General features: G+C 31.8%; 3 protein-coding genes across 17 annotated transcripts; 1 reads left to right on the top strand and 2 right to left on the bottom strand.

Moving 5' to 3' along the window:
• Nucleotides 1-15: 15 nt before the first annotated feature.
• On the bottom strand, nucleotides 16-2278 carry LOC127245697 (uncharacterized). Its single transcript, XM_051266711.1, has 4 exons — nucleotides 1346-2278; nucleotides 1069-1263; nucleotides 914-1005; nucleotides 16-820 (listed from the first exon to the last, which is right to left on the bottom strand). The coding sequence occupies exons 1-4, from the start codon at nucleotides 2045-2047 to the stop codon at nucleotides 220-222; spliced, it is 1590 nt and encodes a 529-aa protein (XP_051122668.1). The 5' UTR covers nucleotides 2048-2278; the 3' UTR covers nucleotides 16-219.
• A 3915-nt stretch (nucleotides 2279-6193) lies between these two features.
• On the top strand, nucleotides 6194-14118 carry LOC127245270 (cyclin-T1-3-like). 15 transcript variants are annotated; one of them, XM_051266043.1, is made up of 9 exons: nucleotides 6194-6373; nucleotides 6546-6624; nucleotides 8045-8063; nucleotides 9191-9502; nucleotides 10032-10113; nucleotides 11412-11546; nucleotides 11649-11824; nucleotides 11912-12063; nucleotides 12358-14118. In XM_051266043.1, the coding sequence occupies exons 4-9, from the start codon at nucleotides 9303-9305 to the stop codon at nucleotides 13320-13322; spliced, it is 1710 nt and encodes a 569-aa protein (XP_051122000.1). In that variant the 5' UTR covers nucleotides 6194-6373; nucleotides 6546-6624; nucleotides 8045-8063; nucleotides 9191-9302; the 3' UTR covers nucleotides 13323-14118. The 15 variants fall into 15 exon arrangements, with proteins under 15 accessions (XP_051122000.1, XP_051122003.1, XP_051122002.1 ...); XM_051266046.1 differs by having other exon boundaries at nucleotides 8045-8104; nucleotides 9294-9502; XM_051266045.1 differs by having other exon boundaries at nucleotides 8045-8104; nucleotides 9290-9502.
• A 1695-nt stretch (nucleotides 14119-15813) lies between these two features.
• Nucleotides 15814-17993, bottom strand: LOC127245269 (polygalacturonase-1 non-catalytic subunit beta-like). The gene is made up of 2 exons (XM_051266038.1): nucleotides 17884-17993; nucleotides 15814-17785 (listed from the first exon to the last, which is right to left on the bottom strand). The coding sequence occupies exons 1-2, from the start codon at nucleotides 17950-17952 to the stop codon at nucleotides 15968-15970; spliced, it is 1887 nt and encodes a 628-aa protein (XP_051121995.1). The 5' UTR covers nucleotides 17953-17993; the 3' UTR covers nucleotides 15814-15967.
• Between the last annotated feature and the right edge of the window lie 7666 nt (nucleotides 17994-25659).

Here is a 25659-nt window from a genome sequence, read left to right as displayed (position 1 = left end):
ATAAATTTTTTTGCGGCACGTGCTAACGACGCGCTCGAATTTTCTTTATTTTCTTCTGATATACTGAAACATTAATACAGACTGACATGTATATATGTTTTTATATAGGACCAGAGAAAAATGATCACACCAACTGTAACAACACAACAAGCAGAAGAAGAACACAATTCCCAAATCAGCAGCAATTCCAAACCCTAATTAGAGAGCTCCCCCCAAAGGTCATGGATTCTTCATCTTGATCCTGAGCTTCCTGGCGATGGCTGCAGCTCGAGGATGCACACGTTTGCTAGGATCGCTCTGCTCCACCTCCACCCAATTGATCACCTTTAGTATTACCGACTGCGGCACTTTCCGGCCGTCCGATTCCTCCGATCTCCCTCTCGCCTTCCTCATTCCCTTCTCCACCGCTTTCTCTAGAAAATCCATGAACCAATTCCCCGCCTCCATTTCAATCTCCCTCCCAAGCTGAATGCTGTTCGACAAGCTGCTGCTAGACGATGAAGAACCACCTGCTGCTGCTGCCGTTCCCGGCGCTCTATTTTCGTCGTTGTCCAGGCTCGTCGATCGGAAATGCTTTCTCGTAACCGATGATTTCTGATCTGCCGCGACGGATTTGTAGAGCGCACAAGTCCTCTTCGACGCGTGATTCGTCGGCGAATCGGACGACGTCGTGCTGTTGTCGTCGGTAGCCGCCGTGGCTGCCTGCAGCGACACCATTTCCGCCACCGCTTGGACAATTTGCGTATGGAATTCGAGGAATTGGTCGAAACAGGTCGCCGGAGATTCGACCTTTGCTGATTTCGTCAGGTTAGAAAATGCCCTAACAAAGCAAATTCCTGCCATTTAAGCTTCTAAACATGGAAAACTAACATTACAGGAAATTTGGTGCAGGATTGAAGAAGACTAGACGTACTTGAGACATCGAAAGACGTTCTCAGTCGCCGAGGCATCCCTCAGCGCCTGAAGGGCGGCTTTCTGCATCGTCTCCCGCTGCCGGAGAGCTTCCTATGAACACGCCGGAATTAGATAGGCTGCAATGTGAAGCAAGATGAGTTTTGAAGGACTTACTTTTCCGAGCAAGTTGAGTTTTCCGGGCAAATTCAGCGGCGCAGTTGTCGTCGATGATTCATCGAATATAGTTTGTTGCGATTGTGCGTTGGCTTTGGTTTTGATCCTTGATTGATGATCCTCTGGTTTTCCAGATGAAGGTGAATCCCCTGTGTTCAAGTTCCTCAATCTTGGAGGAGTTGAACACTTCTTGTCCTGTAAATGAAACAGATTCGAGAGCAAGAAACATAGGCGGCAAAATGGTCAAGAAATTGGAGAAGGGGAAAGGTGTACCTACAGCTATTTTGAGGGGACTTCTTGGAACGCTCTTGCTTCTAGAAGAACTGTTGAAAACACAGCTTTTCCTTGTCAATGGAGTCTCTGCTTTACCACCATTACAAGGCTTGGCAGCACTTCCTCCATTCCTCACAAAGGGAGACACCGAAAACCGCACCGCACTCGACGGCCGGGCTCTAACCGGAGTGCTACACTTGTCGAAATCTATCGGAACAGGCTTCACACTAGTCGGCGATCCAAGAATTTCGCCTCCGGCGATCCCTGTTGCCCACGAGGCCCTTGTCGGGACCAAAATTTGGGAATTTGTTCTGTGCTGATCTTTCTCACCCTTCCTCCGGAGCCCCATTAATGGCTCCGGTGTGCCGACCATCGGGTGCCTTCCCGGGAGGGGACGGGCGCCCTTAAGGGTTGGGACCGGCGACCCCGGCTCGAGACGATCGACGTATATGAACTGCCCCAATTGCAGCTTGTTGCTCATCACAAGATCGTCTTGATCGAAGGGCAAGCTGACGTAGATCGAGTGGGATGAATCTGATAATTTGATGTAGAATCCGTGTTTAGGCAAGAGATTCTTTTCGTCAAGATCGGCGGGGACAATGTCGGTTACCTGTAATAGGGAGCTTCTGTGCTCGCCGGTGGGCTTTACACCTGTGTTCATTCCGTTCAGAAGCTTTAAAAGGATTCCAGGAGCTAATGCCGCCATTGTTGCTCCTCGCCAAGGTATCCTTAAAGCTGAGAAGAACTTCTCCCACTGATTATCGAAACCCTAGATTGATTGAATGCGAATTGCTGCTCTTCTTCTTCTTCTATGTGCAGGAACGTGAAATTGAGAAACTATAGAACTAGGTATCGGAAGGATTCTTGAGGAATTTCTTGGAGAGGAAATTTGAATTGAGCAATTAGGGTTCTTGCGTGGAGTAGATAGAGGTATGGGGTGAAGTGGGAACGAAGCGCAACGGTCGGATTTGCGATGGAAGTATTTTAAAATTGAGAAATTCCGAACGTTGAAGATAACGGTCGGGTGCGGCGCTGCCTGACCTTTCCGCTCCAACGCTGACGTCATCCAGGGCATTTGCTTTTTTCAAATGGACGCTTATTTTAGGTATTATTTATTTATTTATTTTTACTTTCCTTATAAGTGTATATATATATATATTCACAAAATAACTACCGTTTAAAAGAAAAAACAATTTATTGGAATTTACTTTGAATTTTAAATTAAATAATAATTTAAATATAATATTATATGAAAAAAATATACTTTTATATAAATTTTTAAAAATCAATAAATTCAAAATACAATTTTTCTTAAATATAAATTTTTATTAATAATGCATAACTTTTTGTTTATTTGACATTTAATTTCATTTTTTATTATCATTACTATGCGATACTTAACTTAAATGTAGCATCCAAACTAGAACATAAAGTTAAAAATATATATACATATTATCTCAAATAAATAAACATTTAAAAACATGAGACCTTTGGAGTTTGTTTGTTAGTGTTTTGATTTGAAATTATTTTTTTTTTATGTGAGTTAAAGAGAACTTTGTTCGCAAGTGAAAATATAATATTTTATATTTAATGTTGATTTTTGTAAAATAATAAATATATATATTGGAAATCATATCGGAAAGAAAAATTAAAAGAACAAGTTTTTTAGCGATTTTTTTTCAATTTTTTTATTATTTAAACTTCACTATATATTATATCTTACAAAAATATTATATAAAAAAATAAATTTTGAATGCCTTTACTATTGGATTTTTTAGATGAATATTGATTTTCTTTTATTATACATGAAAATATATATATATATATGAAAATATTTAGTATTTTCTGTAAATACATAAAATATTATATATATATATATATACATTACTCCTTCTATTCCATTTAAATACTTAAAAAAAATAAAAAATAAAAAAATCCCAATGAAAAAGAAAAAGCATGGTTGGTAAACTCATGATTACGAACTTATAAATTAAAACTTTAAATATCAAAATTTGTCCATTACACATTACTTGCTTAATACGATTTTTCGAGGCATTAAAAAAAAAAAGAAGAAAGGTCCCTAGCCTGTTATAAATAATAAATGATCAACTTCTACTAAATTCTCTATATTTATTTTCAAATTCTTATTTAGTCTCTATTTCATTACTTTGTCTTATTTTACTCTCCATTTTTATAAATTTGTTTATTTTCACTCCATATTTATCTAAAAATTATACAATGTTCTTATTTAATTTTTCATATCTATTGTATTTTTCATTTTGTCTTTATGTATAAATCTTTAATTTTTACCTTATAAATTTACTTTTTTATTATACATATAATAAATAAATAACTGTCTAAAATAAAAATTGACATAAAAAAAAAATTAATGATGTAAATTTGTAACAATTTAAAAAAAAAGAATTTGTTAATAATACATAAAGTAAAACTTAATTGTACAATAATTTATTTGAAAATATATATATATTCTCGTGTAGATACACAAAAAAGATAATGAAGTATAAAAATTTAATGTCTTAAAGACTAATATATTTAAAAAATAATTATATACTGATGTATGATATACTATTGATAATATTAATAAGTCAATGGATTTAATATACGTATATTCATACTATAACAAATAGTTAAAAATATTTATTTGTAATTCTTAAATAACAATGCAATATATTTATAATGATACAGTGTCTCAAATGAATAAAATGTCAGTAAAGTAATAAAAGATATTTCAAATACTCCATTTGTTCAGCTATAAAGTAAACATATTTCATTAAATACCTACGTTTTTCCACAAATACTCTTACAAACATCACATCAATAGGGCAAAAATATCATTACATTACTTTTACCTATCCACTATAATTAAAATATTATTATTTCTTAAACTCCGTGCCAAAAGTAAATGCATACTTTTTGCTTGGACGAAGGGAATATTATTTAAAGTAATGATTACAACATAAAAAAATATTGAAAATAAATTTTAAAAATATAAATCTTCATTTGACAAATCTTTTATTTTTGTAACTAAAATAATAGGCATGTGAAAATAGATGAACTGATTTTTTTTTAAAATTGTATGAAAGTGAAGACCAAAAAAATAAATAAAATATTATTTAAAGAGTAAAATATGATGTTTATATAATAAATTTACAAATAGAGATATAGAATAATAGGGAATTTTAAGGAAATAATTTGCAGGTAAGGTAAGGACTCACAAGTAAAAGTAATTAAGAATTAGGAATTTTAAGAGAATAAAAAAAATGAAAATAAAAAAACACCAATTGGGCCGAATATTTTAAAAAGCGGAGGTTGGTGACATAGAAAGTCCATAAAATAAGCCTTGTTGTTTCATTGGCTTTTTTTTTTCAAACATATTTTGGTGAATATTAGAAGGAAAAATGTTAACACTGGTATAATTTTTGTTGTCCCTTTCATTCATTATTGTATCAGATTTAATTTTAACTATCAATATTTATTTTATTAAATAAATTTATCAACAATGTAAAATTACATTCTAACAATAACAATTATTATAGGACGATTGATAGTAAAATAATGAACATAAGTTATAAATAAATATAAACAACACCATGTTAAATAAAAGGAAAATAATTTTCTTTTAGTCCCGTAATTGATCCTTATCATTTGAATAACTTATATAGAAATCATCCTATAAGTAATTATTTTTGGCACAATTAGTCATTCGATTCAGAGATGCGCATGTGACACCAGTCTGGTACATCTGAGCATAGGTATCCGTCAAATAAATACAAAAAAAATGTCAATTTATAGGAATAAAATGATAATCGGTCAGTTACGAAAAATTTAAAAAAATATATACATCACATGTCCGCCGGATGGTGCCTAATTAGCAGACATATGTGTTCCGACGTCCAATGAAGGTGCCACGTGTGCATCTCCTGTGTCAGATGGTCAATTCTCCCCAAAATACTCTCTCAGTCCAAATTCAAAATACTCTTTTACCATTTTCACATGTCTCATTTTAAAGTATTTATTTTCAATTTTTTTTTAAAAAAATAATCATACACTAATACAAAAATATCTTTAATTTTTACTTAAATTACAAGCATGTCATGCAATTACTTTATACAAGTCAAAATCTTACCCACTTCCACTAACCAATAAAATATTATTATTTTTTAATATGCTATAAAACCTAATATCTCTTTCAAAAGGAACGTAAGAAATATATACTTATTTGAATTGGATACCAATTTGAATAAATATAATATTTTATTGATTTATTATTATATAAATACACTCATAAGTACTTCTTTCGTCATATATATACTTTGTCAATTATTTATACTCCGTATTTCGGTTGGTTTAACATAATTTATTATATTTTTTAAAAAAAATATAATTATAGACCTTAATAGTGAACAAATTAGTTGGGATGAAAAATATATGATTAAGCTAACTAAGTGAGATAAAAATTTTAACGGATTTGTTTGATTGTAATTTAAAATCCATTTGAAATTAGATGTTGATTAAAAATTTTGTTTAAATACGACTTTAATGTGATGTTTTATAATAAAAAATAATATATTTTCGAATCATATTAATTTTAATTTGAAGTATTTTTAAAAAATTATAAGTGTGAAATAGTTATGATATTTTTATAAATAAATATAATAATCAAGATTATAAATTAAAGAATAAATAAATATAATTTATTATAAATAAAAAGAGAATATATATATATTTATGGATAAAATAAATAATAATAAAAATAGATTTGGTGTACGGGAGAAAGTATATGGAAATAAATAATTTACTTTTATATAGTTTTCTACCGGCGTGTATAAAATAAATAATTATTAAATTTCGGTTGGGCACGATTTTGGGTGACGCTGTCGCCCTTCCCATATCCCAATTCCCAAGCCCTCACCGAGCGATTACGCCACCACATCGGATGCTACTGAGCCGGCGGCGTGTAGGTTTGCAACCGATAGGGCGGAGCAATTCCGCCGCCTCTTCGCGTTAATAGGTGAGATTTATTATTTTCTTTGTGTATTGTTGTCTAGGACTAGAAGTACTGATTCGGGTTGAGCTTTTGCCCTAGTTTTTTTATTCCTTAATATCTCCTTAGCGAGGGGAGTGATTTTTTCTGATATATCTATATCTATCTATCTATCTATATATATATATATTCGTTTAAGGTGAGGATTCTGGAATATGTGTTGACTGGAATTGAGATTGCAGTTATATCGAAGATTGGTGTCGCTGTTTCTTGTTCAGGTGACCGAAGTAATATGTGTATTATTTGTGTCGGTTGGGGATCTTCAAATTCAGTAGTTTTAATCCAACTTGAATTTTGATAAAAGATAAGTATAGTTCAGTTTCCCCCTTGTATGGCGTGTGTATATATTTTCTTAAGGCTTCAATCCGTACTTGTTCGAATATCCCATCAACTCTTGGTCAAAGGATGTTAATACTTCATAGGTATATTATCTCTTACTGGTTTGGGCGGTTTTAACAATAGGAGCGTGCTAACGTTTCCTTTTTTGTCTACTTGGAATTTTGGTTTTCTGGCCAGCAACCATTCAAGGCTTGTATGTTCCTTTTGAGATTGCAGATACCTGTAACCTGTGTGCAATCATATGGAACTTGGCTATGTGTTAGGGCTAGCTGAATCTATTTAGATTTTGGTTCCTGGTCCTAGTCAGTGTTGCATAATATTAACATTGTAATTTTAAATACTCCTCAAAATTCAAATATCAAGAAACTACCTTTGTTTTTTCCTGGTTTGATCATAGGTGATTTTTGCGTTATGTAACATTGTCACAGATTGCACATTGGAACTTCCTTCGTTGCTTCATTTTCTGATTTAAAAAGAAAGTACTTGTGATTAGCGTGGCCTACGTTGCTTATAATAAGTATTCATGTCAAGATGTCTTGCTTGTCTGCAAGTCTTGTTAAGACAAATATACTAGGATAAACTCATTGGCAAAGTTGTCTTCAAGTTGAATCAGCATGTTAGCTCCACTATTCGCTGGTCTCTAATCTTAGATTGAGTATCCTGGGCTTGTCAGGAGCATGGCCATCCACACATCGAAAATACCCTCACCCATTTTGACCCAACTCTATACAAGCTATTTATACGTGATGTGACACTCTTAGCTATCAACTACTATTTTGGAACAATAAATTGAAAACATTCAATGCCTTGAAATTCATATTGTGATAAATATAATAGGGGACAGACAGGAATATTCTTTATCTGGATCTTGTGGTGAATCTTAATGAGGATTGTGTAACTATACATTGTAGCATTTTGGTGGATCTGAATCATAGAATAACAACTGAATCAGATAAAAGAGAAACAATATAGGATAGTTGTCCTTACAATCATGACATTCTTTACCAGTTCTGATTTAAGAAACAAGGATATGGTTGTCATTCTATATGTAAATACTTGTACATTTTAGAGTTTTGCTTGAACTTAATATGTAGGGGCAAAAGCTCATTTGTAATAAGAAATTTCTCCTACAGACTTTATACATATTATATTGTTCATCATAAAAGGGAACACATGATAATTTTTGCAGCCTAATTGAAATGGTGTATCAGTAGGCTATATACTTAAAATATATAGTTATCATGCTCGTGTTTTTTATCCTGGAGCTAAATCAATATAACTTCTACATTGATGATGTAGGCTGTTGCTGAAAATTCAGGTAATTAGGAGCTTTGGGGATTTCTCTTCTACTGGTCTCAAGTTAGTATTACACTATCCTTTCTCCATTCACATAATGATCCCTGTCTTGCTGTCATCATGAAAATTATGAATGCCTTTGATTCCCCCCCCCCCCCCCTCCTAATGATTAGGCAACATAACTGTGGAAACTGGAAACATCTCCAATTTCTCATTTAGGTTTTACAATTTTCCACTAAGATTCTCGCCCTTCAATTTTACTGAACTTAAAAGAAAACATGATACAGTAGTACTTTTGTATGAATCTGATGCCATCATGGCAGATGGTGTTCCACCCCCGTTAAATACCTGAATAAGCAAAGTGTTTAATCCAAGCAAAATCAGAAAACAATTTATGGACACAATAAAATTGGATTCAACACCTTACACCTGGCATATGTCCAAAATAAACAAGTGGTGTCATTTTATGGACTAAGGATCGTAAGCACTATGTCTTTGGCATGCACGTGGTAGTAAGATGATGAGATTTGTAATTGGTTGTGCAAAATTGCCTATTAAGAACCTCAGCGCTTTTGAGGTACAAGATTTCATGTCTGGAAGTTTGCATGACTAACTCAATTATCACTAATAAACCATTATAGTTGTTTGAATATATTGTATTTGTGTGTCTGGAAGATGCTAATAAGCTATTGCTTGATGATAATCAATCTCTCCCACCAAAAAGTATTGAATAATTATTTTATTTTTTCTTTTTTTGCATTAATCTAAATGTTATGATAATTATTGCTGATTGATATACTGTATATGTAAATTAGATTATTGATATATACATATATATATATATATATCTTTCTAATGTTTTGGCAATTTGTATTTAAGATGTTTATGGTGCTGATTCAATCAGCTCAAGAGCACCTTTTTCTTTTTGAGAGACTGATATCAGATTTGCTGTGTAAGCTGTATATATACATGTTTGGACTTTTGGCCTTCTGAAATGTGTGTTGAATGAATAAACTTTGTGTACATTCAAATATTGCATTAGTGCTGTTATTCCTATCTGATTTTATCTTTTACTTGCTTTGCTTTCTATTAATGACACTACTAAGTAAATGTATGCATCTGCTTCTCTGTGGACTGCTATCATGCTAGTTTGCAAAGTGGATGTTGGTATATGAAGGTAGTGAGGGGCTCTGAATATATTTGTTAACTTGAGAGACCTCATCTGGCTTTCTCTGGAAATTGTGTTAGAAAGGACCCAGCAATGGCTAGTACATTATCCGGTGAGTCCTCGAAGGTTTCTCAGGAAAAGCCAGATGAAGGTGGTGGGCGGTGGTATTTCTCGAGGAAGGAAATCGAAGAAAATTCCCCCTCTAGACATGATGGCATTGATTTGAAGAAAGAAACTTATTTGCGCAAATCATATTGCACATTTTTGCAAGATTTGGGCATGAGGCTTAAAGTGTAAGAAATTTTCTCGAGGGTTCATGTGATTTTTATTTAGGATTTAATGAAGGATGGATTGAAAATATTCAGTAAATGAACACTTGCTATGGTGCTGCTTCTGTAGTATCTTTGGGCATTAAAAGTCTTTTCTGATAAATGTTCATGTTGCTTTGGCACATAACTTGAAATAACATCATTGATGCTGTACATTGGCTTTGTTGTAAGGTGTTATATTGATTTGTGTCAAGATGAGATAACTACAAATCATGATAAAACCTTGAAATAGATATTTGCATAGAGGTATGTGGCCATAAGAAAAGGCTGCAGGTAATTGTCACTATCTAGTACTGCTGATAAGCTTCAGTGTTCGCTCTGAATTAGACATATATAGAGTTGTGGTTATTAATATCAAAGAAGTGGTTGAGTATCAACTGTGTGTATGTTATTCATCCTGTTGCAGCTATTTTGTTACGTGGCTTATCATTACTTTGGTATATAAACCTGGTGAATTTATTGTTGATACAACACTTGTTTGTTTATGATGTAGGCCTCAAGTGACAATTGCTACAGCAATTATATTTTGTCATCGTTTCTTTCTCAGACAGTCTCATGCAAAAAATGATAGGAGGGTGAGTGGACCTGTGTGTGTGCGTTTACATCTTTTGACAAGTGATTGTTGTCGATAAATTTGATTGGTCGAATGTTGAAATAATGTGCTTGTTGATTGGATATTCAACTATGATTATCTTGTTACCAGGAAAATTTCCAGCAAAGAAGCATTTCTGTTACCTTTTTGTTTAATAGTGTTGCAGCGATCATATTGTGGATATATTCCTTTGTACCTGATACAGGCTTTCTACAAAAAAAAACTATCTTGTTATTGTTCTGTCCATCATGTCTGCTAATCCAATAGTGGAAAGCTTCTTGGTGTTATGTCACAACAATGGCAGCATATAATTTATTTTAAATGGTGGTTGCATTTGGAACTTTGGATCTGTATCTTTCTATGTCTTATCACTTCTTAAGGTGAATCTTCATGAAACAAGTCATTTATGTTTGGGTCTTTCTCATTAGATTAGGATTTGTTTACAGCTAGAATCTAGAACGCATTTATGGTTGACTCTTAATTTATTTTTTGTTATATTGAATCCTTAGGTATAAGTTTCTTTCAGCTTCACCTTCAGATAGGGATTTCCACTAGAGGTCTTTAATAGGATCTTGATTCACTTTGTTTCACTACTGTTGCTGAAGCATTTTTATTTATCAACTTTTTAATTCTTTGAACTCACATCTTATAATGGAGCTACTGCTGCTTGATGATTTTTTGACATAAGGTGTCATTACTCAATAATCACATCTTATAATGTGCATAGATATTTGTATTCTGTCTGCTTATGAAGTTGTGACGTAAAAGCCATGTGTGATTTTATTCTTCATAGTTTTACTCTCTTGAAAGGTACTTGTTATTGTCTTTCTAAATTCTCACTTAATGACATAAATGCCAGTGCAATTAGGTGTTGCAAAAAAGTTCCTGCAACGCAGAAAAGGCAAAAAAAAAAGAAGTGTGTGTTTGGTTTGTGTTTTTGGATGAATATATTATTTTATGTTAAGTTTGGGGAATTGTGTCAATAATATTAATATTTTATGTTGGTAATCTATATTATATTTTTATGTGTAATTATGTATATGTATTGTATTTTTAATAATATTAATAAAAAATTGTGTCAGTAGAAAGTTGTTGGAAGAACAAACCAAATAAAAAAATTAAAAGACTATGTTATTTGTATGAACACCAAAGAAACTGCATAATGTTGATGAACCATCCAATTTTAACTATATTTATTTTGCAAGCTTCAACTATCTTCTGAGCAGTTTTATGAACATATTTGAGATTTTGACAGTTGTATTATTTGCATGCTTGCTTCAGACAATTGCCACAGTCTGTATGTTTCTTGCGGGTAAGGTTGAAGAAACTCCTCGTCCTCTTAAAGATGTCATTCTCGTTTCATATGAGATTATTCATAAAAAGGATGCTGCTGCTGCGCAAAGGATCAAGCAAAAGGTGTCAAACTGTACTTTATAATAATTTGATTCCTGATTAGCTTTGTCTGAAAATGTTTCGCCCGCATATTCTAGTCTATTAATGTCTTATCCTTTCGTGCAGGACGTATATGAAGAACAAAAAGAGCTTATTTTAGTGGGGGAAAGAATTGTGCTTGGAACGCTTGGTTTTGATCTCAATCTTCAACATCCTTATAAGCCCCTTGTCGAGGCAATTAAGAAATTTCAGGTTGCTCAAAATGCCCTTGCTCAAGTTGCATGGAATTTTGTCAATGATGGGTATGTTACTTAGCACATCATTTGTATATTGCGATTGTGGTTGCCATTCTTCGTATTCTTGTTCTCACCGGAAAAATTTGCATCCAGGCTACGAACATCTCTGTGCTTGCAGTTCAAGCCGCACCACATTGCGGCAGGTGCAATTTTCCTTGCTGCCAAATTTCTCAAAGTAAAGCTTCCATCTGATGGCGAGAAGGTTTGGTGGCAGGAGTTTGATGTGACCCCACGCCAATTAGAGGGTTGATGCCTCCCTTCTTTTGAATAGTATAAACATCATCCTATCACACTAGTTCAAATTATGGTAGTGTTTGATAAATCGAGTGCATTAATTGGAAAGCTTTCTTATTGATTTCTAGGAAAACTTGGTGTTGGTTTCAGAAAATTAATCAGTTAGTCTTGACCGTTTCTGGTAAAATTCAAGTTTCAAATGTGATCAAGAATAGTGCACAGCTGAATGGAGTGATTAAGTGATAAAAATAGTGATCCATATTTATATTGTGAGTTATTTTAACTGGATCTTGTTTTCTTTGCAGAGGTTAGCAATCAGATGCTAGAGTTGTATGAACAAAGTAAAGCACCTCCGTCTCAAGCTAGTGAACAAGAAGGAAGTGCCGGGGGCAACCAACGACCTCTTTCAAAAGGTCCTTCCAGTCAAGATCATGCCCCTGGTTCTTCCCATGGCGGAGCTACTTCCAAAGCATCATCCTTGAAGCCGGCTTCGACCAAGCCAGTTCCTGATCAACATACTGGTGGGCCTCCTAGATCTACCCAAACTCGAAACTATGACCATGGAAGTGCTGCTGAAACCAATAGCTATTCCAATACCAATCACCAGGGAGAGAATGGCACCATTACTGCACAGAACCCCGACCAGGAGATGGTACCTCGCTCTGCGAACACAAGGGAGAACCCAAACAAATCAAATCCTGGTATCGAAGGGCGTGCCACTGATGATCGAGAGGAAACCTCCGTGCGGTTTGAACCAAGGGATGCAGAACTGAAGGATCATGTCAGGCACGTGTCCTACAAGGAAGGCACAATTGGCCAGTCACCACAAAATCCTCCCAAAAAGATCGACAAAGAGAAACTTAAAGCAGCCTTTGAAAGGAGGAAGGCTCGTGGAGATATAACCCGGAAAATGGACTCACTGGATGAGCTGGAAAGGCAGCTGGAAGATGTCGAAGTGCCCGGCGAAACTGACAAGACCAAGCGTGGCAGAAAACAGAGCTGGCCGAAAGCTGTGAAAACTGAAAACGAGGATGGAGATGGGCGCTACCAAGGGCCAAGGGGACAATCCTCCCATGAACCAGATGATTTTGACATGGTCGAAGAAGGGGAAGTTAAGCCATCTGACGACATGGACAAAGGATACCCGTCTCCAAGGTCCAATCCCCGGAAGAGGAAGTCCAGCAGTCCTTTGGACAGAAACGGGGTAGGGAGGTTTAGCGGACAATCGGGAAGGGACCACAAAGAGAAATTTCAGGAGAACGATGTCTAACCTAAATGGACTGATTTCACGAGCGCTTGGCCTGTGGAATACGATCGTGGCTAATGCATACTCGAACAAGCAAAGCTGCAATTCTAGATGAAAATGGTAGCGTGGTTCAGGTTGGATTGTTTCGATCAATGCTGACTATGAATGTCCATCGAAGGGAAATTTGAAAATTTGTCCAGAAACTCGGTAATCTTATTGTGAGTTGATGCTGGTTGAGTGCAGATAAAGCTGAAAGGGAGGGAAGCCGCAATGTCTATGTGTAGCCAAGTAAGTCACTGCCTATCTGTACTTTTGTTCTAGAGAAGTTTTATAATTTTCGATCTAGGATGAGGTTATGACATTATATCCAACTTTGCATGCTAACATTCAATAGCGTATATCTTAGCCACCCCAACCCAACCCACCCCGCCATCTGTGCTCATGTTTTTCTGTCGAACATACATACGTATTGTTTTTGTGTCAAATGGTTTTCTTACAAATTGGATCAAGAATCTTCCTATGGTTTATATTTATCACATCCCTTTTGACAGTTTTGTTAGCAGTCTTAGGTTACAACCTGTGTTGTGCATAATGCCTGAAATCGACATTCTCCTCTGGAGTTTATTGAACATATTATGGTACATTTTGTCTTCCCCCTGTTGGAAAAAAGGAAAAAGAAAAAGCTGTTTGGCGATGCCATTATTGAATAAATACCATCACTTTTTTTGTGTCGTGAGCTTTTCTTGTACCTCAGGACTGTCAAGCATTTGGGTGTATTTATTTGTATTTTTGGATGGTTTATTTATTTCTTTTTTTTTTCTTTGTTTTTTTTTCTAAGTTGAAAGTAGTGGTTATATATATATATATATTTCTTCTAAGTGTTGAAAATGATGTTTCTGGTTGGATTTGATTTATTTATTTTTATTGTAACTGTAGATTGTACAGTAGAAAAAGAATGTGGCTTCTTCATTGGATTAGGTTATAAGAGCAAGAAATGTCCTTTTCACAAATGGGAATATGTTTAGTAAAAAAATAATGGCATAGAAGACAAATGATTGGGTTGTCCTAATAGAATAGGTGAGATGAATGTAGCAGAGAATTAGAGAATCTAATACACACAACCATACACAAGAAAAATAACAAGATCAAGATCAAGAATAATCACATTCTTACAAGGAATCAAGTCCATTGTTCCCTCCATCCATCAACAACAACAAGTGCTAGCCAGTTGTGTTTTTGTGTTAAATATTATTATTATTATCATTAGTATTATTTGAGGAGGAAGAAGAAGTCACAAGAAAAGTTTTAGCAAGGAAAAGACATTGATCATCCATGCTTTGTTGTTGTCCTGTGACTTCTCTCTCCCATTATTCCAATTATGTTACATATATATATATATATATAATATGTGTGATTGTAGTGAGCAAAGTAATGCATTACACTACTACAGTACAACTGAGTTTCACATGCCATAATCAGACATGTAGCTTCACAAGAATCCATTGTTCATTAAGAATGATAGCCTCTGCAAACTTCACTAACTCTGAGATTATCATCGTAAAAACCATTTTTGGAAACTTTTTTTTTTGTTAAAAAAATTCTGGTAGGGTGTGTTTGTTTGGGGGATTGGATTTTGAGTTGGGATTTGAATAGTAAAAAATTTGAATTTGAATAGTTATATGATGTGATATAAATAGGTGTTGATGTGATGTTTTGAATGTAAAATTGATTTTTAGTATAATATAAAAAATAAAAAATAGGTGTTTGATTTGATGTTTTTGGGGGGAAAAAATTGGATGAATAGTGGAAATCCACCAAAATCCTTCAAACAAACACACCCGTAGTATATGTGATACCCTATAATTGAATAGAGATGACCGGGAGAGGATGTGATAAATATGAAATTGAATAAAGATTAAATAGTTTGAATAGGTTACTCGTATTGTGAATCCTCACACGTTAGGTCTATGTGGCTTGCGGGCAGTAGTGTATTATCAAATATTACAAAATATATTCCCAAAGAAACTATATATATATATATATATGTAATTAGTATGTATATATACTTGGATCAAATTCTACTCTTTCTCAGAAATAATACATGCAAACAAATCTTAAACTCACTCAGAAGTGGGTATTACATATTACACGATGTTACGGAATTATTTGATCCCACTATTGGTGGGAGACGAAAATTAGAGAATAAAATATATGTATGTGTATATATAGTGGCCCCAAAAAACAGCTGGAAAAATGGCATTATCCATAGTGTGTATAAAATTAAATAAATGTGTGACGTATAAGGACCACAGAGTTATATAACCCTTTGAAATACATGTGACCCAGTAGCAAATCCCCCTAACCCACCCACCCCCCCACCCCGAACTGCTGTCTGCAAATTTTATTTATTATATTTCACACCGAAGGCATGAAGAAGATCATCACTCGTTATTTATCACCAAGCAAGCAATTAAATACCAAGAAAATTAAATCTCAAAATTTTACACAAACAAAATGAGGTGGAAAAACGAAATGGGTGATGATTATATATATATTAAATGATAAATCATTAATTAATTATATATATATATTATGAAATTAAAATTAAAATAAGTTGAAACCAGTGGTTTCCCCTTTCTGTAACACAACTGGTTCAACATAAAAGCAAGTTAATCTGCGACCGTCCACGTCATATCATTCTCAAAGATCCAATGGCATACCTCAATCTTACCTGGGCCCGAGCCCAATGCGATAAAAGCCCCGTGCCCGGCGCTCCACGACGTCGTATCGAGGTGACAGATGGCAACGCCGTGGTTGATTCGGGCCCGGGACTTCGGGTCCAGAATATCGGCCTCGTAGACCCGGACCTGTGGGACTGAATGGCAGTAGTAAAGCAAATAGGGGTAGAGACTTTGGTGACACGACACTGACTTGGTCACTTTTCCGCCGTTGATTCCACTGACTTTTCCGATCAAGATCTGACCGTTGGATCCTTTTGTGGTGGCGGTGCTCCGCACAGCCACATTCCGCCCCAGCACCGACGTCGAGAAATCGATCATGTCCTCCATCGACGCCACGCACCGCTTCGTCTCGCCGGCGCTCGGCGGCCGCTCGCACTCGCGGAGAGCGTCGGTTAGCATTGTTGTCATACGAGAATCGTCGTCGCCGGCGTGGAAGATCTGCTTCATTTCCGCGAGCTTCGAGGTCGAGAATGGCAGCTTGGAGACGATGACTCGAGGTAGGAATGAGCGTTTAGGCATTTTGTCGCGGATGTCTGGCATCGCCATGATTGTTCCTGTTTTGAGCTCCGATTCTCTGAAGAATTTCCCTGGCTCCACCCATTTGTTGGCGGTTTTACTTCCGGCGACGGCGGAGGAGGAAGAGGAAGAAGAAGAGGTGGTGTTGGCGTACCTGGAGAAGGAGGCGCCGTCCTTTGAATACTCCTTGAAGGTGTTGTTGACGCCGTAGGTCTGGAAGCCGACGGCGGAGCCGGTGGAGTCCTTGGCGTAGCTGGTGAACTTGTCGGTGCCTTCGTTGAATGACTGGCCGTAGTTCTGGAAATTGATCTTCGCGGAGTTTGATTTCTTTCCGTAGGATTCGAATCCGTCGTCTCCGACGTTGGTTTGATCTCTGTAACTTGTGAATGTCTCCGTCGCCGCGTTGCCGTCGGCGGCGTAGTTTTTGAAGTTGTTCTGAGGCACATTGCCGTTGTTGCCGTAGCTGGTGAAGGTATCGTTAGCGCCGTTCGCCGTCTCGCCGTAGTTGTTGAAGGTGGATCCAATCACGTTGCTGTTGTTGCCGTAGCTGGTGAAATCGTTGGTGGCGCCATTGCCGTTTTTTCCGTAGCTCGAGAATCTCTGGTCGCCGGCGTTGGCGTTGGCTGTGTATTCAGTGAACGACTGAGTTCTGCCGTTGCCGGAGTCGGAATAGGAGGCGAATCGGAGATTAGGAACATTGACATCCTTGTTGTAGCTGGAGAATTTCCCCTCGCCGCCGGTGGCCAGAGTTCCGTAGGTGTTGAAGCTCTGGTCGATTACATTGGACTCCGTCGCGTAGGCGCTGAACTTGTCGTCGTGGCCGGCGGAGTCGCGGCTGTACCGCCGGAAAGTGTCGACGATGACGTTGTCTCCCTCCGAGTAGCCTTTGAAACTGTCGACGCCGCCGAGGCGATCGCCGCCGTAGTTGGTGAAGTTTTCGTTAGAATAGGTCGCGAAATTGACATTTCCGTCGTGCTTCTCGAGACTCTGCGCCACATCGGGGAAACACAGGAGATTCGCCTTCCGGCAGAACTCCGGCAGGTGCGTCGAGAGCGAGCTCTGGTCGGCATATTTGGAGAACGCGGCGAACTCCACGGCGGTCAACGGCGACGCCTTATTCATCAGAAACTCCGGCTTCGGCAAATCGTTGGAGATTTGCTTCCTCCAGTAGCGCAACACATAGCCTTTCGGCGTGAACAGATTCGAATCGCCGGCGACTGCAATTCCGGCCTGCATTCTCACCGGCGCGCAAACTCAAACACCATTATTACCTCAAAATACACATCCAGAACAGCAATAATCGGAAATAGTTGAGATTGAAGACTTACATTTAGCAACAGAAGCGAGCAGACGGCGGCGAGTAGGAACGGAGGAGCAGCGGCGGCGGCGCTGAGCATTGTGCAGTGAGGGTTGAGAGTAATGCGCGTTGGTGAGTTGGGCGTTGGTAGAGATTTATATATATATATATATTATTATATATTAATATTATAGAAGTTGATGGTGTAACCTGTAAAGTAATTAATGTTAGGTCGAGTTGTGTGTACTAGGGATAGTATTGGTAACGATGTCTACGCGCTGTAGACTGTAGTCGTTTTGTGATACACTGTTTATTTTACTTTTAAAAAACAATAAAAATTAATACTCCTGTATCTATATTATTTATTTAAATTTTAAATATTTTTCACTTTTGTGTCTAATATACACCAAATAATTTGTGTTTTTGCTGATATAATATTATAAAATATATATATATAATATAGTATATACTTCATTCCTCTCATATTTATATATTTTTTTTCGAAATTTTATAAATATTAGTATTATATTTGGATAAAGTAGAAATTAAAATAAAAATACTAAAATTAATCTAATATGATATAAAGGTAATGACATTTGTGTAATATATTGTAAATTGAAAGAGTATTAGTAATGTTAGGTAGATAATATAATTACTAAAAAAATTAATACTTTTGTTATGAGACAGACCAAAATAAATAAATTGTTTAGGGATTGAGGGAGTATCATTTATTAATAAACAAATATACTTGAAGCTAAAAAAAAATATTTTCAACTAAAACATTGAATAAACACTCCTTTATAATTTACTTCCTCCCAAAATAATATGGATACAAAAATTTAGGAATAATAATGTTATATTGATAGTTGGTATAAAATTATTTCTAAAATACTAAAATATTATTACTTTATATTATTATTGTGAAAAAGAAGAATAATTATATAAAAAGATGGGAATATAGTTACCAAAAATGAAAATAAAATTATTATTTTATGACAGATAAAAATAAAATTATTGTCTTGTAACGGAGTATAAAATAATGTATATATTTTTTTGTTTGTGTTTTTTTTATTATTATGAATTTTCTCTGTTCAACTAAAATAATTATTTTTTTTTTCATATATCGTACTAAAAAATCTCTTTTATATTATAGTAATATTAATTATACATTAATATTGCAATACTCATTTTTACATTACAAATGTATCATTACTTCTATACTTAATTTATATATAAAATACAAAGAGCAAAAATATTAAAAGCATTTTATACATTTTTATAAAACTAATAAAATATTATTATTTTTTAATATATTATAAAATTTTACAAAACCTCTTGAACTAGTATAAAGAGAATATTTTTCATAATATTAAATATGAAAATCGAATCAGTAATAAATTGTTTATATTAAATAATTAACTTTTTTTTATATGAAAATAATAATTTATCTTCGTCCTATTCTAGAAGTTTATTTAATTTTTTGACGTATTGATATTTTAATATTAATTATTATATTAAAATGTAGTATAATTTTTAAAAAAATTGAAAAAATACTTTTACTAGTGTCTTATAATATTAATAGAAGAAATTTATATAAAAAATTATACAAATATAAAAATATATATAATGTAATTCAATATTTTTAAGGACGGACGAATATAGTATATTATATAATATACTCCATCCGTTCAAATACAATAGTTTTGTTTACCATTTTTGTCTGTCCCAAAACAATAGTCATATTTCCATAAATAATCATATCACCATAAAACTATCACTATTTTTTCATTATTATTACACAATTGTCACTACTTTTTACACTAATATACTCATAAGGACGAAAAAGTCATTTATCCATACTTTTTACCAACCACCAATATAATATCAATATTCCTTAAATCTCGTGTTCAACACAATAAGACTACGGTAAAAGTATATTTTTAATAATATTAATTAAAAATTATATAGATAAAAAGATAGTAATGAGGTAAACAAATTGAAATCAATGAAAAAGTAAAAGTAAAATAATTTTAACATTTCAAATAACAAAATGAAATGGACGAGATATATATGATTTATAATATTGAAATTATTATATTTACTCTAATTATTAAGTATGAATTTTAATATATTATGTGTATTTTTGTCTATTTTTAAATTTAAAATAATGTTTTTTAATTTATCTAAAAAATTACAAATATTTTTAGATGACGAATAAAAATTAATTATATTTTTAAACACTAAAGGAAGTACGTATTAGGAAAAGTAAGTCAGGATATAAATCAATATTTTTTTCTTGGTATATAATGTAAAGTTACATTAAAGTAATAATTTTAAAAATAACATATATGTACTTTATTACATGGTATTTTCAACATTTAATGACTTATTTATAAGGTAAGTGATTTCTTTCGTGATTTTTTCTGGAGAAAAAGAATATACTATATATATATATATTATATATATAGATATAAACTTCTATTTTTACTGACTTCCAGTACTTATTGGAAACTGAAAAAAAAAAAAAAAAAGTAATAGTAAAAGTAAAAGTAAAAGTAATATCTGTAAATATCATCCCATAAAGAAAAAGAAAAAGAAAATCAAAAATAATAGTAATAAAAAATAATAATAATAAAGATAAAAGCGTAAATTGAACTCTATTTAGGGTGTGTATTTTTATGGGATTTTTTTTTCGAAAAGTTATTATTCTTCAGATTTCTTATCACCAAAAATATTAAATCAAATATTTATTTTTATATTAAATTAAAAATTAATTTTACATTTAAAACATCGCATCAACATATATTTATATCACATTATACAACTATTTCAAATTAAAATTTTTATTGTTTAAATTTCAAATCTCCAAACAAACATGCCCTATTTAAGGGAAGGGTAAGTGTTGATATGAGAAAATTAGTAACAGCACATGTTGCCTATATTATGGAAAATAAAAATTTATATTGTTGTATATATTAAGAATATAAAACAACAACAATGCAATAAAAACACCTTAGAGTTTTTAATAGTAAAAAATTTAAATTTTAAAAGTTGATTATTGGGTTTGGAAAAAATATGGTTTGAATTTAATACTCCTTCCGTCCCTTAAAAGGTTACCATTTTTCATTTTCGTCCGTCCCAAAACAAGATTACTATTTTCTAATTTAGTAATTGTACTACCTATCTAACATAATAAATACCCTTTAAACTTACACTATATTACACACATGTCATTACTTTTATATTACACAATACTTAATATGGGTATTTTTGTCTTTTTCAATATAATCCATTATAATACTAATATTAAAAAATTTACGAACAAAAAGTAAACGACAACTTTGCACTGAGACGGAAGGAGTAGTTCTATTTTTTATTTTTGTCCGTTCCAAAATATGAGTACCATTTTCTAATTTAGTAATTGTACTACTTAACTAACATAATAAATACCCTTCAAATTTACAATATATCACACAAATATCACCACATTTATATTACAAAATATTAATAAGGGTATTTTTGTCTTTTTTTACTACAACTCAATATAATACAAATATTAAAAAATATACGTGTAAAAAACAAATGTTACTCTTTATATGAAACGTAGGGAGTATGATAAGATGTTTTATAAGAAAAAAAATTATAGTATTTTTTTTCGAAAAACACAAAGTCCAATTTGTAAAAACTTGAGTTTGGAGGTAAAAGAAACAAATCTTATTAATATATATTGCTGTGGTATTTAAATATAAAATTAATTTTAAATACTCCCTCCATCCCACATAATTTGTTCCCATTTTCTATTTTCGTCCGTCCCATATAATTTGTCCATTTATTTTTTAGAAATATAATTATATACTTTCATCTCATTTTAAATTTTAAATTATATATTTTTTTAATCTTAATTAAACTATTTAGTTATCTTAATCTTAATCCACAATTATTTTTATTATACGATAATTATTTTTACTAATACACTTCTTAATTACTGTAAATTCCCGTATTTACAGTAATAAGCCCATAATACATGGGACGGAGGGAGTACAATATAAATAGGAAAAAATAAAATTTTGAGAAGGCTATTTATTTTTTAATATTACCATTGCAATATTATTAAAAATAAAATTAAATAAAAAATATTGAAATTAAAACACATGCCAAACGAACCCTAGGTCCTAGCTATATCGTAAGAAAATTTTTATTTTATTTTTGATCGGAATATCGTAAGAATATTTTTATTTTGCTTTACTGGTTAGTACGTGCCACGTGGCATACATTTGAAGTAATTTCCATGCATGCAAACAAAATTGAAAATTATGTGTAATAAATAAGAAAACTTGACCAACAAAACACATAGGGAATATATATTGTTGACCACTTTTGTAATTTTATTTCATTGATTTTTATACTGAAATATTTGGTCCCATATTCTAAATTTATTGAATTTCAATCCCTTCATCAATCTGTTTGCTTACAATAGAAAATTATATAATTATTTGAATATAGTAATTGTTTGATGTAATACAAATATGTATTGATGTGATATTTTACATGTAAAAATAAATTTTAATTTAATATTATAAATAAAAAAAATAAATATTTAATTTGATATTTTTTTAAAATAAATTTAAAATAATAAAATTAAGGGTATAATTTTATAATTAATAAGCACACTCATTGGCTAGGTTCTCTATAACGTTTTTATTATTATTATTATTATTTCTACCTTATACAATATTTTTTTATAAAGATATTATATTAACCTAATATTTAACCACAAATACGAACACAAACCAAATATGGGTTCGTTTAGTATAAGTTGAATTTGAATTTGAATTTAATAATATATTATAAAAAATAATATAATTATATTAAAAATATATGATGACTAAAAATTAAATATTTGTATTTTAAATTTAAACTAAATAGTACCAGCCAAAACTCTATAGACTAATAGTATCTAAAATTGGAGTTTTAATTGAAAATTTCAAAACATTTTATTAAAAAACAAAATATTTATATTGAAAACTATAATAAAAAATTATAAAAAATAAAAATTACAAAAAAATATAATTTTATTCGTATTTATTTACCAGTTTAGGAGGGAGCGGGAGATGAATCTGCACCATCAATTCAGCGGGACCCACGTAATAAATGGTGTAGATTCATCTGACGTTGGGGTCCAGGTGCTTACAGAAATTACCCGCGTCGAATAAAAATTTAAAAACTAAAAACGCGTTTATGGACACGTGGAGGAGGTTGATTGGACAGGATACAATAACGAGCAACGCGGTTTCTGCTTTTAACTTTGTTTTCTTTCTAAGTTGCTAACGTTTTTGTGCGTTTCTGAAGAAACTGTTTTGTGTCACTATAGCTGTCTTTACTTACGTTTTTTGCTATTATTATTATTAATTTTTTTAATAAAAAATAAAATTTTTTTTTTTTTTTTTTTTTTTTTTTTTTTTTTTTTTTTAAATTAGACTCCTTCCATCCGTGATGTTTGTGCTATTTATTTGGACAATGGACGTAGAGATTAAAAACTAATAATTTTGTAATATAAAATAAAGTATATAAAAAATAAAATAAGAGTATTAAAAAAAAAATATTATTAAAGAATTAATAAAAAGTGTGATGGCGATAAGTAAAAAAAATAATAATAAATTGATTATTATTTATTAAAATATATATATAATAAATTTATAGAAGAATAGTATTATTTTTTTATAAATGGATTAATATACATAAGTTTAACATATAACAAATAAAATCTATTATAATTATAGCGGGCAGAGTAAGTGTCATATTTTAGGTTATGTTTAAACAAAAAAACCTTTGTAAGAATTTTGAATTTTTAAAAATTTTGAAAATAATAAAAATACGTATACTTGGTTGGAGATTTTGTAAATAAATATATATATATTTAATATAATTTTTTTTTAAAAAAAAAATTAAATAGTGTCTAACATAAAAAATTATTGTCTTAACAAAGATAGTTTTTATTTTGTATTTAAAATATTACACTTAAAATCTTATTTAAAAACACACATACACACAAATTCACATTAAATTAAAAGATGTGTTTGTTTGTGTTCTATTTTAATAATTTACTATTTAGTTTTTATCAAACTATTACTCCCTCCGTCTCATTGAAAGGTTGCTATTTTTTATTTTAAACCGTCCTAAAATAAGATTATAATTTCATAATTTAGTAATTTTACTACATACCTAACATAATAAATACCCTTTTCAACTTACATTATATTACACAATACTAATAGGGGTATTTTCGTTTTTTCACCACAATCCATTATAATACTAATATTAAAAAATTTACGTGCAAAAAGTAAACGACGACCTTGTTTCGGGACGGAGGGAGTATTTAAATTGAAACTCAAATATTAAAGGCAAAGTACATACTATAACTGTTTATTTTATTATTATTTTTTTTTATGTATAATAAAAAATCACGACACATTTTCTACTTTTGTACACAATTATTAATAATATTATTTTATTAGCGTTGAATGCTTAAAAATTTATACTCTCGAATTTATGCAATTGCATAATATAATTAATATAAATATATATAATTTGATTTTAAGTATTAAGCAAAGTGTTGAAATTAAGAATTCAACACATAATATCACTCATCTTTGTCTCCTAAATTTGTGTGTATATATATATATTTCCTTTTTCAATAAAAAAAATTATATAATTTTTTATATTGTTTTATTATAAAAATAAAAAATGATAAAAAAATACAAATGCATGTTAAAACACGTACATACGAGTTTGAATATCTTTTTAAGAAAATCAAAGAGTATACTTTATCCGTCCCATAACAAATTATCAATTTTTTTATTTTATTCCGTCTCATAATAAAGTATTCATTTCTTTTTTTAGTAACTGTACTATCTACTTAATATTATAAATACCCTTACAACTTACAATATATTGCACAAATATCATTATTTTTATATCACACGTACTAATAAGGTTATTTTAGTCATTTCAACTTTATTTCTATTATATCCCAATATAATACTAATATTTTTAAAATTACATGCAAAAAAAAAAATGAATATTTACTTATGGGACGGAGGGAGCATTATTTTAAAAAATTATTGCATCTAACAACCTATTTAAACTCTTTTTCTTTTTACAAAAATATATATCATTCAATCTCACAAATATCACAATTAAATAATAAAAAAAACCCAATGAAACACATCATTTTATGTAATAATTAGCGTTATGTTTATATTAATAATAATAATAATAATAGTGAGAATGGTCCGTGACGAGGGTGAAAATGGTAATTTCACTTCTACATGGCATTTTCGCCATTCTGCATAGGGGAGGAAATCATTCTACTACAACGTGGATTTATTAAGAATAAAAATGTATTTAAATAAAACAAAGTTAAATTAAAAAATCATTTCATTGAAATATTTTAAATTAGATAAGTGACAAAATGATGTGTAGCACTACTAAATGGTCTATCCAAACAAACTCAACTCATCATCACCAAATTTTCTTTTGAATCATATAATTAAATAATCATTACAAGAAATTTTAATTAATTAAAAGTGCATCGAGACATTAATCGTAGGAACATTTTGGGTGGTCAAACCCATTCTTGAATATATATATATATTTTTTTTCCATAATTATTTTATTAAAAGCAATAAAATATTAGCTTTTAATAATTGTTTAATATTTACATAACAATTTACAAGAAGCTCATGTAAAATTGGTGACAACAGCAATTTCTTAATGAAGATCTTCCATATATATGTCGATTTTCTCT

This window comes from Andrographis paniculata, unplaced genomic scaffold (assembly GCF_009805555.1).
Source record: "Andrographis paniculata isolate CXL003 unplaced genomic scaffold, ASM980555v1 Contig22END, whole genome shotgun sequence".
In the NCBI taxonomy this organism is placed as follows: Eukaryota; Viridiplantae; Streptophyta; class Magnoliopsida; order Lamiales; family Acanthaceae; genus Andrographis; species Andrographis paniculata.
The sequence above is the reverse complement of the archived record's forward strand: the minus strand, read 5'-3'. Positions and strand labels throughout refer to the sequence as shown.

Bases quoted from the DNA above. Each gene is read 5' to 3' on its own strand.
- LOC127245269 (XM_051266038.1), bottom strand. From the start codon at position 17,952: ATGCTCAGCGCCGCCGCCGCTGCTCCTCCGTTCCTACTCGCCGCCGTC. The intron at 17,786-17,883 runs GTAAGTCTTCAA...GTGAGAATGCAG, and splicing joins GCTCGCTTCTGTTGCTAAAT to GCCGGAATTGCAGTCGCCGG.
- LOC127245270 (XM_051266048.1), top strand. From the start codon at position 9,303: ATGGCTAGTACATTATCCGGTGAGTCCTCGAAGGTTTCTCAGGAAAAG. The intron at 10,114-11,411 runs GTGAGTGGACCT...TGCTTGCTTCAG, and splicing joins ATGCAAAAAATGATAGGAGG to ACAATTGCCACAGTCTGTAT. The intron at 12,064-12,357 runs GTTGATGCCTCC...TTTTCTTTGCAG, and splicing joins GACCCCACGCCAATTAGAGG to AGGTTAGCAATCAGATGCTA.
- LOC127245697 (XM_051266711.1), bottom strand. From the start codon at position 2,047: ATGGCGGCATTAGCTCCTGGAATCCTTTTAAAGCTTCTGAACGGAATG. The intron at 1,006-1,068 runs GTAAGTCCTTCA...GCGTGTTCATAG, and splicing joins AACTCAACTTGCTCGGAAAA to GAAGCTCTCCGGCAGCGGGA. The intron at 821-913 runs GTACGTCTAGTC...TTGCTTTGTTAG, and splicing joins AACGTCTTTCGATGTCTCAA to GGCATTTTCTAACCTGACGA.